General features: G+C 35.7%; 1 protein-coding gene across 8 annotated transcripts in view; it reads right to left on the reverse strand.

The window, feature by feature from the left end:
* ARL13B (ADP ribosylation factor like GTPase 13B) overlaps nt 1-15,345 on the reverse strand; it is a 71,444-nt gene that overhangs the window by 38,012 nt on the left and 18,087 nt on the right. For 7 of the 8 annotated variants that reach the window (XM_050778982.1, XM_050778980.1, XM_050778979.1 and 4 more), the window contains one exon: nt 10,297-10,546. The exons of the other annotated variant lie outside the window; for it this stretch is intronic. In XM_050778982.1, coding sequence (XP_050634939.1) covers nt 10,297-10,546 — 250 coding nt within the window. The remainder of the gene's footprint in view (nt 1-10,296; nt 10,547-15,345) is intronic. 8 annotated transcript variants of the gene reach the window in all.

Consider the following 15,345-nt stretch of genomic DNA (forward strand, 5'->3'; position numbering starts at 1 on the left):
CACTAAAATTACAGAAACTTCTGTAGCCAGTTACATAAAACACGCTTTTATTTAATTAAAGTAAAAAAAAAAATACGGTTACCATCAACTCACAAATTAACTATTGAAAATGAGATGAATAATCTTAGTCTTCTGGTCAGGTATCAAGCTCTATATTATACATTTTTCTCATCTGTTAAGTAGTAATGACTACCTAGGCAATCCAATTGGCTGATTTGAGAATATTTTAATAGTTAAGAATCATGCTACAATAAAGCTAAACCAAACTAGAACCTTTATCAAATCTTTTCTCTTTTTTTTAAGACAGAGTTTCACTCTGTCATCCAGGCTGGAGTGCAGTGGCATGATCCTGGCTCACTGCAATCCCCACCTCCTGGGTTCAAGCGATTCTCGTGCCTTAGCCTCCCAAGGAGCTGGGATTACCGGTGTGCACCTCCACACTCAGCTAATTTTTGTATTTTTTAGTAGGGGGCAAGGTATTGCCATGTTGGTGAGGCTGGTCTCAAATTCCTGACCTTCAGTGATCCGCCCCGCTGGGCCTCCCAAAGTGTTGGAATTACAGGCGTAAGACACCACGCCCGGCCCTTTATCAAATCTTTTATCCTCAGAAGGTAACTTAACTCAATGTCAACAGATCAGAGAAAACTCAACTATGTACTTAAAGAATCTAATTAGTAAGTGGGAGCTGAATCTAGCTTAAGGAATAAGAAGATGAGTTAAGGTATTGCTTTCTTGAACTTGGGTCCATACAGGGCAATGTATTACAGATTGGCAGATAAAGTCAAATTAAAGGCAACTATATTCTTGAATATTTTGCCATGACTTTAGGAGAATGCTATACTATACTATGAGTTAGGGATACAGTCTAAATTCACACAACACAGGGATAGAGTTTTGCAACTCACATTCTAGTGGAGAAAGCAGAGTAACAAAATACAAACATTAGATAATGTTAAGTTCTGGGCAGAGACTTAAAAGGGCAATGAGATGACACAGAGACTATCATGGGGTGCTTCTTTAGATTGGGTAATCAGTGAAGACCTTTCTGAAAGATGAATTTAAGTAAAGATCTGAATGAGTACCAGGGAGGGTATAATTCCAGGCATAGGAAACAATTAGTACAAAGACTCTGAGGTGGGTCTGACTAACTCTATGCAAAGAAAAATAACAATCCAGCTAGGGCATAATCAGAAAAGAGCAGTGAGATACGAGATGAGGTTAAGAAAGGTAAGGGCTAGATTTAAGGTTCTGTACGCCATGGAAAGAAGTCTGAAGTTTACACAAGTGTAATCAACACAAGGCTCTCAGATTGTTCTAGACCTGATAGTAATATTATATAATTTACAATTGAAAAATCATTCTATCTACTGTATGAAGAATGGGTTAGAATGGATTTGGGGGAGGTGAGTAGAAGACAAGCACATAGGTATAGAAAACAATTAGAAAGTTAATACAGTAGGAAGAAATGATGAAGGCTTGGACTAGGATGGTAGAGGAGGTGGTGATGATGTCAGCAGCAACAGTAATACTGAAGAGGAATAAAGTATTCGCAATATCCTAGTCACTGTTCCAATTATTTCAGAGTGATAAAGTATGAAGTAGACACTATTTTTACAATTTTGCCAACATGAACACTGAAAAATTAACCTGTTCCAGGTCACAGAAACTGCATATAGTGAACGGGATATGAACCCAGGCAGTCTGACTCCAGAACCAGCTCTTAACCATTCTGTTACTATAAACTATATAGTGGTGGTAGAAAAAGTTAGATTAACTTCTGATAGACTTAAAAGGTAGAATTATAGGATACAGATTAGATGACGATGCCATTTACTAAGATGGGAAAAGACAGAGACGAAGGTTTCAGAATTGGCCACGACAAGGAAATCAAAGACGCTATTTTGGTCAAGAGAATCTGAAGTGACTATTCAAAGGTCCAAGTGGAGGTTTTTAGGATATTAGCTATATCAGTAGGAGCGCTTGAGATATGTCAGGACCAGAAGTACAGAGTTGGGTCATTTGAGTAAATAAATGGTATGTAAGGTGGTATGAAAAATATGTGGATGTAAAAAACTGGAAGTGCAGAAAAAGGCCTGGAGTATTTCAAAATTTAGACTCAAAGCAGAAGAGGAGTTAATAAAAGAAACGAACTGAAACTGTCAATGAGGTATAAGGAAAACCAATGCAAAAGGAGAGTTTAAAGAAGGAAAAATGTGAAGAAACAATCAATTTTAGGGAAAATAAGAGCAGTAAAATGACAATAGATTTGGCAGCACGAAGACAATTACTGACTCCAAGAAGAACAGTTTCAAGGAATTACAGAAATAGAAGCACAAATGGAGTCTGCTGAGGAAAGAATGTGACATGAAGAAATGCAGCAGCCACTACAGGCAACTCTTTCCAGAAGTTTGAATAAGGTACTATAAAAAGTAATCAATAGTTAGAGAGAGATGTAGAGTGAAAGGATTCCACTATACTTCCAGGCAAGAAACAGGAAAGCACATTCTGCTGACAGGAAAGATCCAGAGAGAGAAACTCCTCACATAAGAAAGGGAAGGGATACTATTATACAAAAGCAGAAAGAGGTGGAATATGAAGCACCTGGACTTGGGTAGGAAGAGAAACCCTTCTTCCACACTACAGAAGAAAAGGCAGGGTTTAGGAATAAAAGCAGACAGTTGAGTAAATGTGGTAGTCGGAAACATGAGAATATTCTTGTGTGATGGTTTCTATTTCCTTAAAGAACTCAGGCAAAAACTGAAAGCACAGTGGGCTTAAGGGAGAAGAGACAGAGAGGACAAGGAGGGAAACTGTCATTTTGAGAGAACAACAAACATTCTAAGATAAGAAGATAATCAGGCAGTCATAATAACTTTAATATGAATCCAGCCATCACAGTCATGTATTACTAATCTATCAATGTTTGGCATTTGTGTGCTAACATAGAATGTGTAGGTGACTGGGTCTGACCAAGACGGTGGCTTTTCCAGATATGTACGATGAAGGAAAATATGTCAAGAGAGGTTGGGGTATTTGAAATGACTGAATTTGTATATGTAAAATATGTATTTCATAAACAATACAAAATAATTTTTAATTTATAAAATATCACAAAATTGAAGAGCTTTCTATTGTGTCAATTATCAAGCATCACTAGAGAAAAAGATGTTTCATGTATCTCAGCTTCAAATGTTTAAGAAACATTATAAAAAAAGATAAATTTAAAAGATTATAAACTCCACAGCTGACTAGTGATAGATGTCTCTCTGTTGTTCCTTCTAAACATTTTTCTACAGCCTTAGTGATACATGTTTATAATTGTTACTAAATTGTTTATTATGAAAACTGATAATATTAAGTACTATGTAATATTCATTAGTATAATTACATCCAGATGAATTTGTAAAATAGTTATTTTCTTTCAGCATTTTATATTAGAACATACTGCTTTTAAAGCAAGACTTAAGCACACAAAATAAATCATCACAAAGCAATGTATCAGAAACTGTTTTCATTGTTCTGTTTTCAAACCAATTAGTATCACCTTACACAAAACAGATAACATGATAACTTAATTAGTTGTAGCATTTTTTGTATTTTATATACACACTTAATAGGCACTAAAAGTAGTTATTTTTTCTTAAAATAATAACCTTAAAGGGAAAAAATTCTTAAAATAGGTGAAGGCAAAATATTGCAATACTGAAGCATGCAATAATAAAAATAAAAATTACTATAAGCACTAAAGCTCATATTCATAACTACCAAACTGTGCCATTTTCTGTAATTACAAGCTTCAAAGTGCTTGAATTCATAAAATGAAATATTTTGAAACTGGTTCTCCTAATTCATCTACACCTGGACACAGTATATTATCAATAACAATATTCATATCCACCATCGCATTTACAGAACACTAGTGAAATACTGTAATAGAGGCTTGAAAGGCTTTAAATGCATTATTTGGAATTCACATAACAAGACAGGTATTACAATCCCTATTTACAAGTGCAGACATAAAAGCTTAGAAAGATTAAATAACCTATTTAGGGCCTTTCTGACTCACACTTTCTCCTACACTAGTAGTTGTCAATTTTTGCTATGAATCAGAATGATCTGGAGAGCATGTGTGGGAAAAAAACCCCAAAGTACATCTGGTCTCACTGTCAAAAATTTTGAAGGTCTAAGCTGATGCTGATGCAGGTGGTATGGACAATATCTTGCTGCCTAGTAACACTGTCAAAGAGTTTTTTTCTGTGTTATTTTGTTTTTAACTAGATTGAAGTGATAGGGGCGGCAGGGATGGGGACCTCTGCAGGCTCCCAGTGCTTAAATTACCTACAAAATCAATCAGCTGAGAAGCTTTACTGTAAATTACAGTTGCTATGAAGGTGAATGTCGTTAAGAGACAAAAGGACACACTCAATAAGGACATCTGGAGATGAGTCAACATATAAGTAAACGACATTAATGAAGATGACAGTGTGGTAAGGCTCCACTGAAAGGGGAGAAATCTTAAGCCAATAGGCCTTATAAATTCAATAAGTAGGAGTTTCAGAGGGTGAAATTAGTAAATTAGGGGGCTCACCACTCTATCTAAGGATCAACTGATTATGTGACATAGGCAGACCATAATTCCATATTTACAGGTCTCCAGCATTCTAAAACAGGACTCGGATTCTCTATTATTTAGACGTCTAACATAATAAAAGTACGTTTGATTCAATTTCTGATAACTGTATTAGGATAATCATAACCTATCTAACTTCTCCTGGGTACTTACAATAAGGAATATTACTAAAAGAAACTTGCCAACTAACATTATGCTGTAATACTGCCTAGAAGGAAGGTGAGTCAGATAAGCATATAAAGGTTGGAAACAAACAAAACAAAATCTCATGCTGAAAAAGTAATAATTAAAGCCTGGCTATTGTTTCTCCTAATATGGAAACTCACTGACAGGGTTTTCAATCTTTTTAGTCGCAAACTTCTTTAGGATCTGCTCACAAGAAAAAAGCACATACACTTGGGATTGTGTGTATGATTGCAGAGGGTCTTGGGAAACCACTCATGGTGCAAAGACCCTGGGTCAAGAATATCTACCTGTCTGTCTGTCTGTCTGTCTCATGTATTTGTACTGCTCCTTGAAGAGGAGGGCTACCCATAGGCAGTGTGCCCAGAGTAGCCAAGAAACTTTTTCATTGGAATATTCATAACATCCAGTAAGATCAAATCAGAGATATTATGTTGTCTGCCTCAAGTGGAACTCTATACATGTATCGCTTTTTTTTGTTGTAATCATTCAATTTGTGAAGACTGGCCAAAAGTTAAGTTAGTTCATGTAACTCCACAGAATGGCAGGCAGTGTGTAATGAGAAAAGTGGCACCTTCCAGCAGTTCGAGAATGCTAACACAACTAGAATTGTTATTATCCTAAAAGAAAATTTTAGCCTGTGCCTCTCCAGGATTACCCTGGTTAAAAGCATTAGGGAATTCAACTATAAAAAGAAAGGGTAATTTTTTATCTCTCTGAGGCCAACTTTTAAGACTCCACAGGTACTAGCAAGAGGGGGTGTAGAAAGAGCATGTGCCTTCTTATGACATCAGTGTAACCCTGGACTGCTGAAAATTTCAACAGATTAAGCTGTTTAAAACACCTCGCAGCTCAGTTTATTCCTCAGGTAATCAACAAATCATGCCTTGTACTATTAATGGAAAATGTCTATACTGGATGTTGAGCTTAAAATTTGGGATTACTGCTGCTTTCTGCACTATTTATAAAGTTGCAAAACCTGTTTACTTTTTCTCTTGGAAAGGCCTTCTTTGTCAAGACTACCTAGTTTGAAGGTTTTTTGTTTGTATTTTTTAAAAAAAATCTCAAGGGCCAGCCAGATTGATTAAGCTCTAAATAGTTAAGCTGGGGGTGGGGAGCAGGCAAGAGTAGATAACATAATTCATACCTTACAGCACAGGCTAAAGTTAATTTCTAAATAGTTGATGTGAGAGAAAAAGGATTTTGTAGGTTAATATGATTACAAAGCACAATGTTTGCATGGCATTTATTTTTACTCTCTTTAAAAGGAATGCATATCATTTTTAATTTTTATTGAAATTGTTTCTGGTTCATGCCACTCTACACAGCTGAATACAAAGAATTAGAATATTTTACAGCTACTTTTATTATAGAAGAGGCATTTAAGCCCAAAGAAGTTACTTATCACTAAATTCACAGTAGCTCTTAGAATCCAGGTTCCAGACTCTGTCTCCTCCCTAAACTAATGATTTTTCAACTTTTCACCACTTATTTCAGAAGATTTTAATTAACTTATTATGCTGATTAATAAATGCTATATAACTGCCAAAAAGAACTTCTGAGCTAATAAAACAAAGAAGCCTAGTGATATTCTGATTCTGACTTTTCAAGAAAAACTTCCAGTCTGTGACATCAAGTAAAATCTGGCTGATACGGTTTACTTCTGTGTCCCCACCCAAATCTTATCTTGAATTGTACTCTCATAATTCTGTGTTGTGGGAGGGACTGGTGGGAGACGATTTCAATCATGGGGGCAGTTTCCCCCATACTGCTGTCATGGTAGTGTATAAGCCACACGAGATCTGATGGTTTTATCAGGTGTTTCTGCTTCTGCATCTTCCTCATTTTCTCTCGCCACCACCATGTAAGAACTGCCTTTTGCCTCCCGCCATGATTCTGAGGTCTTCTCAGTCATGTGGAACTGTAAGTCCAATTCAACCTTTTTTTTTTCCCAGTCTTGGGTATGACTTTATCGGCAGCAGGAAAACAGACTGAGACACTGGCCAAGGCCTGACTTGCCATCACACATGCTGTCAGGCTTGTGTGTAGGAACAAGTAGAGAAGAACTAAAGATTGTCATAACCTGCTACTGTAGTCATCCACTCTACTTCCCACAAATAACATGTCAATTTGTAATTTTGTGATTATAGAAAAGATTCTTAATCTTTAGATTAATTTCTTTCTATTAAATGAATCTTTTCAGAGGTCTGTTGTTTTCTGCTTGCTTGTTATTGGGGGTAGGAGGACAAAGTTATCCAAGCATTAAAATGACTTCTAAGAGGCACTGTGCATAAGTTTCTCAACTAGTTTAGGCTCAGATAAGGCGCAGGCAGAAGAAATTAGATGCTGTAAATGTATTTGGCATATGAGTGGTCCAGATGTCTGTGGGCAGTAAGGAGGAAGCTGTGTGCAACAAAGAGAACTGCCACCTGACTCTAATACAGGTATCCCCTCCTGCTACCCTTCCACAGCCCCCATCCCCTAGCACTGAGCTTAGCACTGTTCTGCTGAACATCTTTCCTACTTATTATACAGCAGATCTGTCAGTGCCAGACCCATTATACGCTAGACATTATTTCTAGTCACAGGGGTTATATTAGTTTAAAAAAAAAAGAATTTCTAATATGCATGGAGCTATGAAAGGAACTTGAAGGACTTTAAGCTAAGAAGTAGTAAAATTATCAAAATTGTATTTTTAAAAGTCTCATATTCTTTACATATTCTTGTATTGTTTCACTGGTCATCACAAGCATGTACCAGTTTTGTAATCTGAAAAATAACAAATAAAGAAAAGAACTGCTGGCAATGTAAAGGAGAACTTGGAGGGCAGGCAAGACTGGCAGTTAGAGACTGGTTAAGGGACTGTTCCTATCAGCAACACAGGTGATTAGAGAAGAGGAATTGAAGACAGGTAACACTAAAGGGAAAAGGAGTAGTAAAGAGATTGAAAAGACAGTAATATCAATACGAGAAATTAATTGCAAGTCAGAGAAAAAAAGGTAAACAGGAGAACTTTCAAATATGGGGCTTAGGCAGACATTCGAGAGGTGTTTATATAAACATATTTAAAAAAAAAGCAGGATACAAAATTTTATTTATTTATTTATTTATTTGTTTGTTTGTTTGTTTTGAGACAAGTCTTGCTCTGTCACCCAGGCTAGAGTGCAGTGGCGTGATCTTGGCTCACTGCAATCTACACCTCCCGGGTTTCAAGCAATTCTCCTGCCTCAGCCTCCTGAGTAGCTGGGACTACAGGTATGCACGCCAGCTAACTTTTTGTATTTTTAGTAGAGACGGAGTTGCACCATGTCAGCCAGGATGGTCTCCATCTCCTGACCTCGTGATCCGCCCACCTTGGCCTCCCAAAGTGCTGGGATTACAGGCATGAGCCACCGTGCCCGGCCCAAAATTGTATTTATTATATGAATACTGTATACATTACATGTCTCATAAATATATATGCATAGGAAATTCATCAACATGCTAACAGTGGCTGGCTCTGGATGGTAAGTCAATCAAGTTTTTAAATATTCTTTTCCACATATGTACAACTATTAAATATCAATAAAAATACATATAAAAAAACTTTTCCCTATATCTTTGAAATTTATTAAGAATGTGTACTTTTGTGTACATTTTGTATATTTTTGAACCACATTCCTTCCAAAAAGCAGTTTCCCTTTAGTAATAAAACTCTATGATTGTAAAACTCCTATGAGAAAATCTGGTCAAATGGCAAACCATTCTATATTTCATAAACATATTACACTGTCCATAATTAATTCTTCTATCTTTGTAAACTCTCACTAACTATGCGTTTATAATGGTGAACCAATCACAGTAGTTGTGTATTTTCTTTTCTATTCAGGAAATTCACCAGCTGAGAGAGGTGACAGAATTGAAAGCAAATATCTTGTTGTTATTTGATTACCCAGTAATCACTGTAGTCACTTAACAACTGGATACCCCTACTTTGAGCCGTTTCCACAGATATCTGCATGACTGCCTCCCTCACTTCAAATGTCAGCTTCTCAATAAGGCCTATTAGGATTATCCTAATTATAAGAGCAACATGTCCTTATCATCACTACTACCATAGGCTTTCTGATATTCTTTTACTTGTTTCATTGTTTTCAATTCACTTATGATCTAATATATAATGTAACTTACTAATTCTATTTAGTGTATATCTCACCTCCTAGAATGTAAGCTCCTGAGGTCTAACTTGGATTTTTGTTATTCTTATTCCCAAACACATCCCCAACCCCAGAGCTATGCTTGGCAAATAGTAGATGCTCAAAGAAGTATTTGTTGAATTAATGCATGTATTAATGAATAAATCTATAAAAGAGTAAATGAAAAAAATTAAATGACTAGTTTTTAAAAAGTATATAATATTGTTTTACAAATAACCACCATTAATATTTTTTACTTTAGATATCACTAATTCCCTGCTTAAACATTTGTAAATACCAATTTAGCCTATGTGGTTCAGCAAAGTTCTCTCTTCATACATATCCCTGTTAAAAGTTTTCCTTTAGATTCAATAAACATGAGAATTACTTATACAAATCAAATAACTTCTCTAATATATAAAAATTTAAAACTATAAACTTTACCAATAATCATATAATACAGTTTTAACTTTTGCAATCAGAGCTTCCAAATCACCTCATTTAAAAATGTTCATTTACTACTGAAGACCACGGAGAAACTCTACAATTTTTCATCTAACCACATGAAAGGTTGATTTTTTTTTTTTTTTAATCCTTAATAGTGAACCATAACAAGGGAAAAGGAACAAGAAGGCAAGGGCAAACATTTAGTTTACTCCAAGTTAAAGAGCAATTTAAACTACTTTCAGTTTGCTATGCCTCATGGCTATAGCACCATCTACTGTTTACTATGCATAAATGCTATGAGGGCTGCTAGTACAAGAGTCCTTTGTCACTTCATTTTCAAAAAATGTTCACCCACATGGAGGCAATCATGTAAGTGTATGTCTAATTTGATAACAATCACATGTCCAATATGGAAATGTAGAAGTGAAAACTGAGAAACCTTTGTGGTATTAGAAAAATAAACCATTTACATAACTCTGAAACAATAATACTCTTTAAGAAAAAAAGGACAAAAGCAAAACACAAATTATTAAAAGGGAAAAAATTAAGAGATATTTTAGAACCTTGTTAATGGAATATTTCAAAATGCAAAATTCTATAAAAAGTAAACTATCACATAAAACAATGAGTTTATATTTGAATATCTAAGATATCCACTTTTAAGAATTCTATATAGCCTTAGCCCTTTTTCCCTACAGACAGCATTACAAGGCCTCAGTAAATTAACAACTCCCAGTTAATTACATACATTTTAGTATACTAAAGCATGACTATTTTAGCTTATTCAGTAGTCTGTAACAGGTAAATTTCTTTAGTGGCCAATGCCACCGTCCCTACATTTACAATGCTAACATTACTTACACCAATATAGGTTTTCCCGATATCCTAGGATGTCTTAGCATTTCTGACATAGCCTCTTTTGTCTCTTCCATTCTCTCTTCATCACTGGAATCCACAACAAATATTACCCCATAGGATTCAGCATAGTAATTCTTCCAGATTCCCCGAATCCTTATTCCACCTCCCAAGTCAAAGATGGTGACTTCAAACTTTCCTTGTCTAAGGTTAATTTTTGAAAATCCAACAGTGGGAGCTACATCTTCAGGGTATTCTGTTTCAAATGATACAAAAAAAAAAAAAAGAAAATCTTTAGACTTTAATTGATAACATTAATTTTTCAACTAAAATTTTAGCACCAAGTGAAGTATTTAGCATTCACTGACAGAATAAACATTATATGGAAGCATACTGGTCTGGGGACAGGCCAGAATATCAAACTAGAAATTTTACTCCATGCAGATAGGAATCTTTCTTTCTCCTGATATAAAACCCGCACTTAGCATATAGTAGGTACTTAATAAGTAGCTGCTAAATTAATAAATGAGTAAACTGTCTTGCTTTTAAGGCTATTTACTATCCAAGTTACAAACAATAAAAATGTCAACATTTCAATACCACAGTTATCCCTAGGGGCTGTTAAAACATCTGTGGAGTTATAAAGAAAACCATGAACACTTAGAGAATAGAAGAGTTTAGAAGAATCAAAGAATGAGAGAAGCTATAAAAATAAGATCGCTGTTTTTTAATTAGCTGAATTAAAGCTATATTTGCAATAAAGAGACGTTTAAGGGCAGCTTACAACAAAAAGTAGATTTCATTCTTTCTATAGGAACATATTTTGGAAAACATAAAGAAGATACAGGATGTATATGAACTGTCAAGGAGTGATGATGACAATAAGAGATTTAAAAGATACCTGAGGATCTTAAAAGACATCATAGGAGAGACAGAATTTAGGCCTTAAAGCTGTGTAGGATTTAAACAGGCAGAAGAGGAAGGGAAATGACAAAGTAAAGGAATAAGAACAAATTGAACATTGTGCCTGCAGCAAATCCTTAAGATTAGGAATGCAAACAGAAGAGGGTTCTGAAGATAGAGAACTAGGAGCTATTGAAAATATCTGGCAGACCAATGATATAATCAAGGTGACTGAAATAGTGCTTTATTAAGATTAATCTTGCAAAAGTCTCTAGACTGACTGGAAGTGATAGTAATAGCCTCTTTTCAGAGAGGCATGAAAATAAAGGAATAGAAAAGAGAACTCATGAAAGATTAATGGCCTGCTGATTCATGGCTATAGAGAAGAGTTCAAACTTCATATTTTTTTCTTCTATTTTTTCTTCATCACTGGAATCCACTATAAATATTATCCCACAGAAAACACTGTTCAGAGCTGCATGGTCAAAACAATAGCCACAAGCCACATGAGACTTTTTAAATTTAAATTTAAATAAACTAAAATAAAATTAAAAATTCAGTTTTTCAGTTGCATCAGTTACATTTTAAGTGTTCAAACGCCATATGTGGTGGCTGGATACAGTGGCTTAGGCCTGAATCTCAGCACTTTGGCAGGCTGAGGCAGAAGGATCACCTGGGGCCAGGAATTTGAGACCAGTCTGGGTAATATCTAGAGTTAAAAAAAAAAAAAAAAAAAAAAAGCCACATGTGGCTAGTGGTCCATCCTACTGGACAGAGCCAACATAGAACATTTCCATCACTGCAGAAAGTTCTACTGAACAACACTGGTGTTTAGAGGGTCTTATTTCCACATTTAGCAAAACATGTGCTATTACAAAGATTAATTTGAAAGGCATTCGCTAAACTTAGGTGTGACTGAGAAACAGACTTGCAAGACACCAATCTCTTGGTAAGCGCCTTAGTGAAGTTTACACAGCACCTGAAGAAAGTTAAAAGCCACTACAAGTCATACTTTTGCTAATACTTTCATTACCTAGAAAGACAAAAAGGTAAAGTTAGACATATAAGCAGCATGATTTTCCAGAAACAGGATTACACTAGGCATTTAAAAATGTGATCTAAGCCTAACCAGAACTAGTTTGTGTGGATAAAATAGGCAGCTGTCTTTCAGTATGAATAGAGAGGAACCCCAGGCAATCATCCGTGAAAACAAATCAACTATGCTGAAGTAGGAATAAGGGAACTAACAAGTATCAAACATCTCCTTGGTACCAGGACTTTGTTAGGCATCAAGGGTGCAAAGAGGTATATGATTGCTGTCCTCAAAGTACAATGTAATATAGAGAAGCGGAATATTAATAGGAATAACACAGAATTTGTACGTTCTTAAAGAAAAAAAAAAAAACCTGGAGATGATAGCGTGTAGGAATTCAAGGGAAAGAAGTTGAAAAAGGGAGGGGCAAGTTATGGTCTAGAAAGGCTTTCAGAGAAGAAATGAAATCTTGAAGACTTCATTGTGAGTGAACACATAAAAGCTACATAATTGTAACGGAGAAGGGAGAACTATATTTTAGGCAGAGGGAGCAATTCAAGTACAGATAAAATGATGGCAATATGCCCAGTAAACCAATTCAGATTAAGGAATTTTTGCAAGGTTATATTGTAGGCAGAGACAGGCCTCAGAGGTCTTCAGGACTCCCAAAGCCTGTTTTTTTTTTTTTTGATATGTGGAACACCTTCTATTCTTTCCTCTGGTTCCTACTCAGCATTTGTGTTTCACAACTTAAGACTAAATGTTCAGGTACAACTTTCCCCATAAATCCCTTTCCGATGATTCTTCCTACTTCCACTGTCACCTTTACCTCTATCATAATAACCTGTCCTCTGCTGATCGTCACAATAGCCTATACCTTCCGAACACATGGGACCATGTCTTTGTATCCTTAGCATTCAGCACAAAGTATATAGGGCTCAATACTACACCACCAAACCACTGAGATAACTGAAGCTGCTGTCCCATACATCCATCCTTTCTTTTGCCCTTCCATATATTTATCCATCTATCCTTGTACATGTATTTAGGGCCCATTATAGATGAGAAATCATACAAGAACCAGGAACAAAAAGACGCATGGTCCTCAATTCTGAGAATTTCAGTAAAGTACATGTGGTAAGACACCATCTCTAGAAAGTCCAAGATAAAATGCAAATATATAATCAATCAATTTTTGAGCATTTCTTATAAGCTAAGTACTATGTATGGTTTTAGAAATACAAAGATTAATAAAATACATCTTCTGATCTCACAGAGCTCTTAGTCTATTGAGGAAATACACACACACACACACACAACTACATATGAAACATATATATATATATATATATATATACACACATATAATTTTTTTGTTTTTTTCTCTTCACAAATCACAAATAACTACAATATAATGAAGACAAGGTAATATCCAAAAATGCTAGGGACCAATCTAAACAAATAATTTTTGTACCAAAAATAACAATAGTTCCCTATTAGGAAACACTATTTGATAGTCAAGAGAATCCTAGATTTTTTTTACCTAGGCTCATGACTGCTTACAAGACTATAATCCCCAACTACTATGGCGGCTAGGGGTGGCCATGAGAGGAGGCTAGCTAGCGATATGTTGTTAAACATTTGGAGGAGGAGAACCCTGATACATGTATGGTATCTGCCAATTTCCAAGGTATAAATACTTCGACCACGGCCGATTTCAAACTCACAATATGAGGTACCTGAACACAGAGTTGGGAAGAGATACCCATAAAGGGATCTCGCTAGTTCAAATGAGCCAATATGAACAGCAGGTCAGGAACCCCACTGCTTCTTTTCAATGACGTGAACCAAAATGATGCAGCAGCTTCTGGTTCAGCTCCTAAAGGAAAGGAGGATGGCCTCCCCTTACCCTTTACTTCTTCTTTGTAGCTGAAATGCACATTTTGTAGTGAACTACCTTCAACCATGTAGGTGAGGGAGAACACTGAGGATGGCAAAGCAAATAGAACAGAGAACTGAGTACTAACACAATGGAGCTGACAAACCTGTCCTAGACTATTTTTGCCTAGGCTGTTATGAGAAAGAAATAAACATCTATCTTGTTGAACCACTGTTATTTTAGGTCTCTGTGAGAACAACTGAACCTGTGTCCAACTAATGCAATTACTGACAACCATGAAGAAGAGAAGTTTGATCTAAAAAAGTAAAGTTCCAGAAAGGGGGATTACTTTTATATTAAGAAGTTATAGAGAAACAAAATAGAAAGAATGAAACCTAGTATTTGAAAGCACAACAGGGGGACTACAGTCAATAATTTATTTGAACATTTAAAAACAACTAAAAGAGTAACACAAAGAATAAATGCTTCAGGGGATACCCAATTTTTCATGATGAAATTATTATGTATTGCATGCCTATACAAAAATCTCATGTACCTCGTAATATACACACCTATTATGTACTCACAAAATTAAAAATAAAAAAGGAAAAAAAAGCTATTGTGAATAAAAAAATTAGCTAGGCATTGTGGAGCACACCTGTGGTCTAGCTACTCTGGAGGCTAAGGCAGGAGACAGCTTGAGCCCAGGAGTTTGAGATTACATGAGCTATGATCATGCCACTGAACTCCAGCCTGGATGACAAAATGATACCCTGTCTCTAAAAAAACAAAAACATATGGACCAGGCTCAATGGCTCATGCCTACTATCCCAACGCTTTGGGAGGCCAAGGCAGGAGGATCACTCAAGGCCAGGAGTTCAAGACCATCCTGGGCAACATAGTGAGACTCATCTCTACAAAAAATTTTTTTAAAATAAAAAATAAATAAATAAATAGAATATGGATTTTTTAAAAAGCTATTGTAGACACTACAGATAAAAGAAACTGAGGGTTTGGATTTAGCCAATGGCAACACAGTCAGAGAGGAGGCAGACACATCTGAAAAGAAACTAGCAGACAGTTTTTTCTCAATTTCGCACAGAAACAACAACAACAAAAAAGAAGGTTGAGAAGAATCAGAAATAAGTAGAAAAGTAGGAGCCACGGGAGAGATGTTTTAAGAAGACCTAGGCGCTTGGTCTAAACAATTAGGACACCAAAATGAGCAAAATGCCTTTAG

The sequence above is a fragment of the Macaca thibetana genome, chromosome 2 (genome assembly GCF_024542745.1).
Source record: "Macaca thibetana thibetana isolate TM-01 chromosome 2, ASM2454274v1, whole genome shotgun sequence".
NCBI lineage: Eukaryota > Metazoa > Chordata > Mammalia > Primates > Cercopithecidae > Macaca > Macaca thibetana.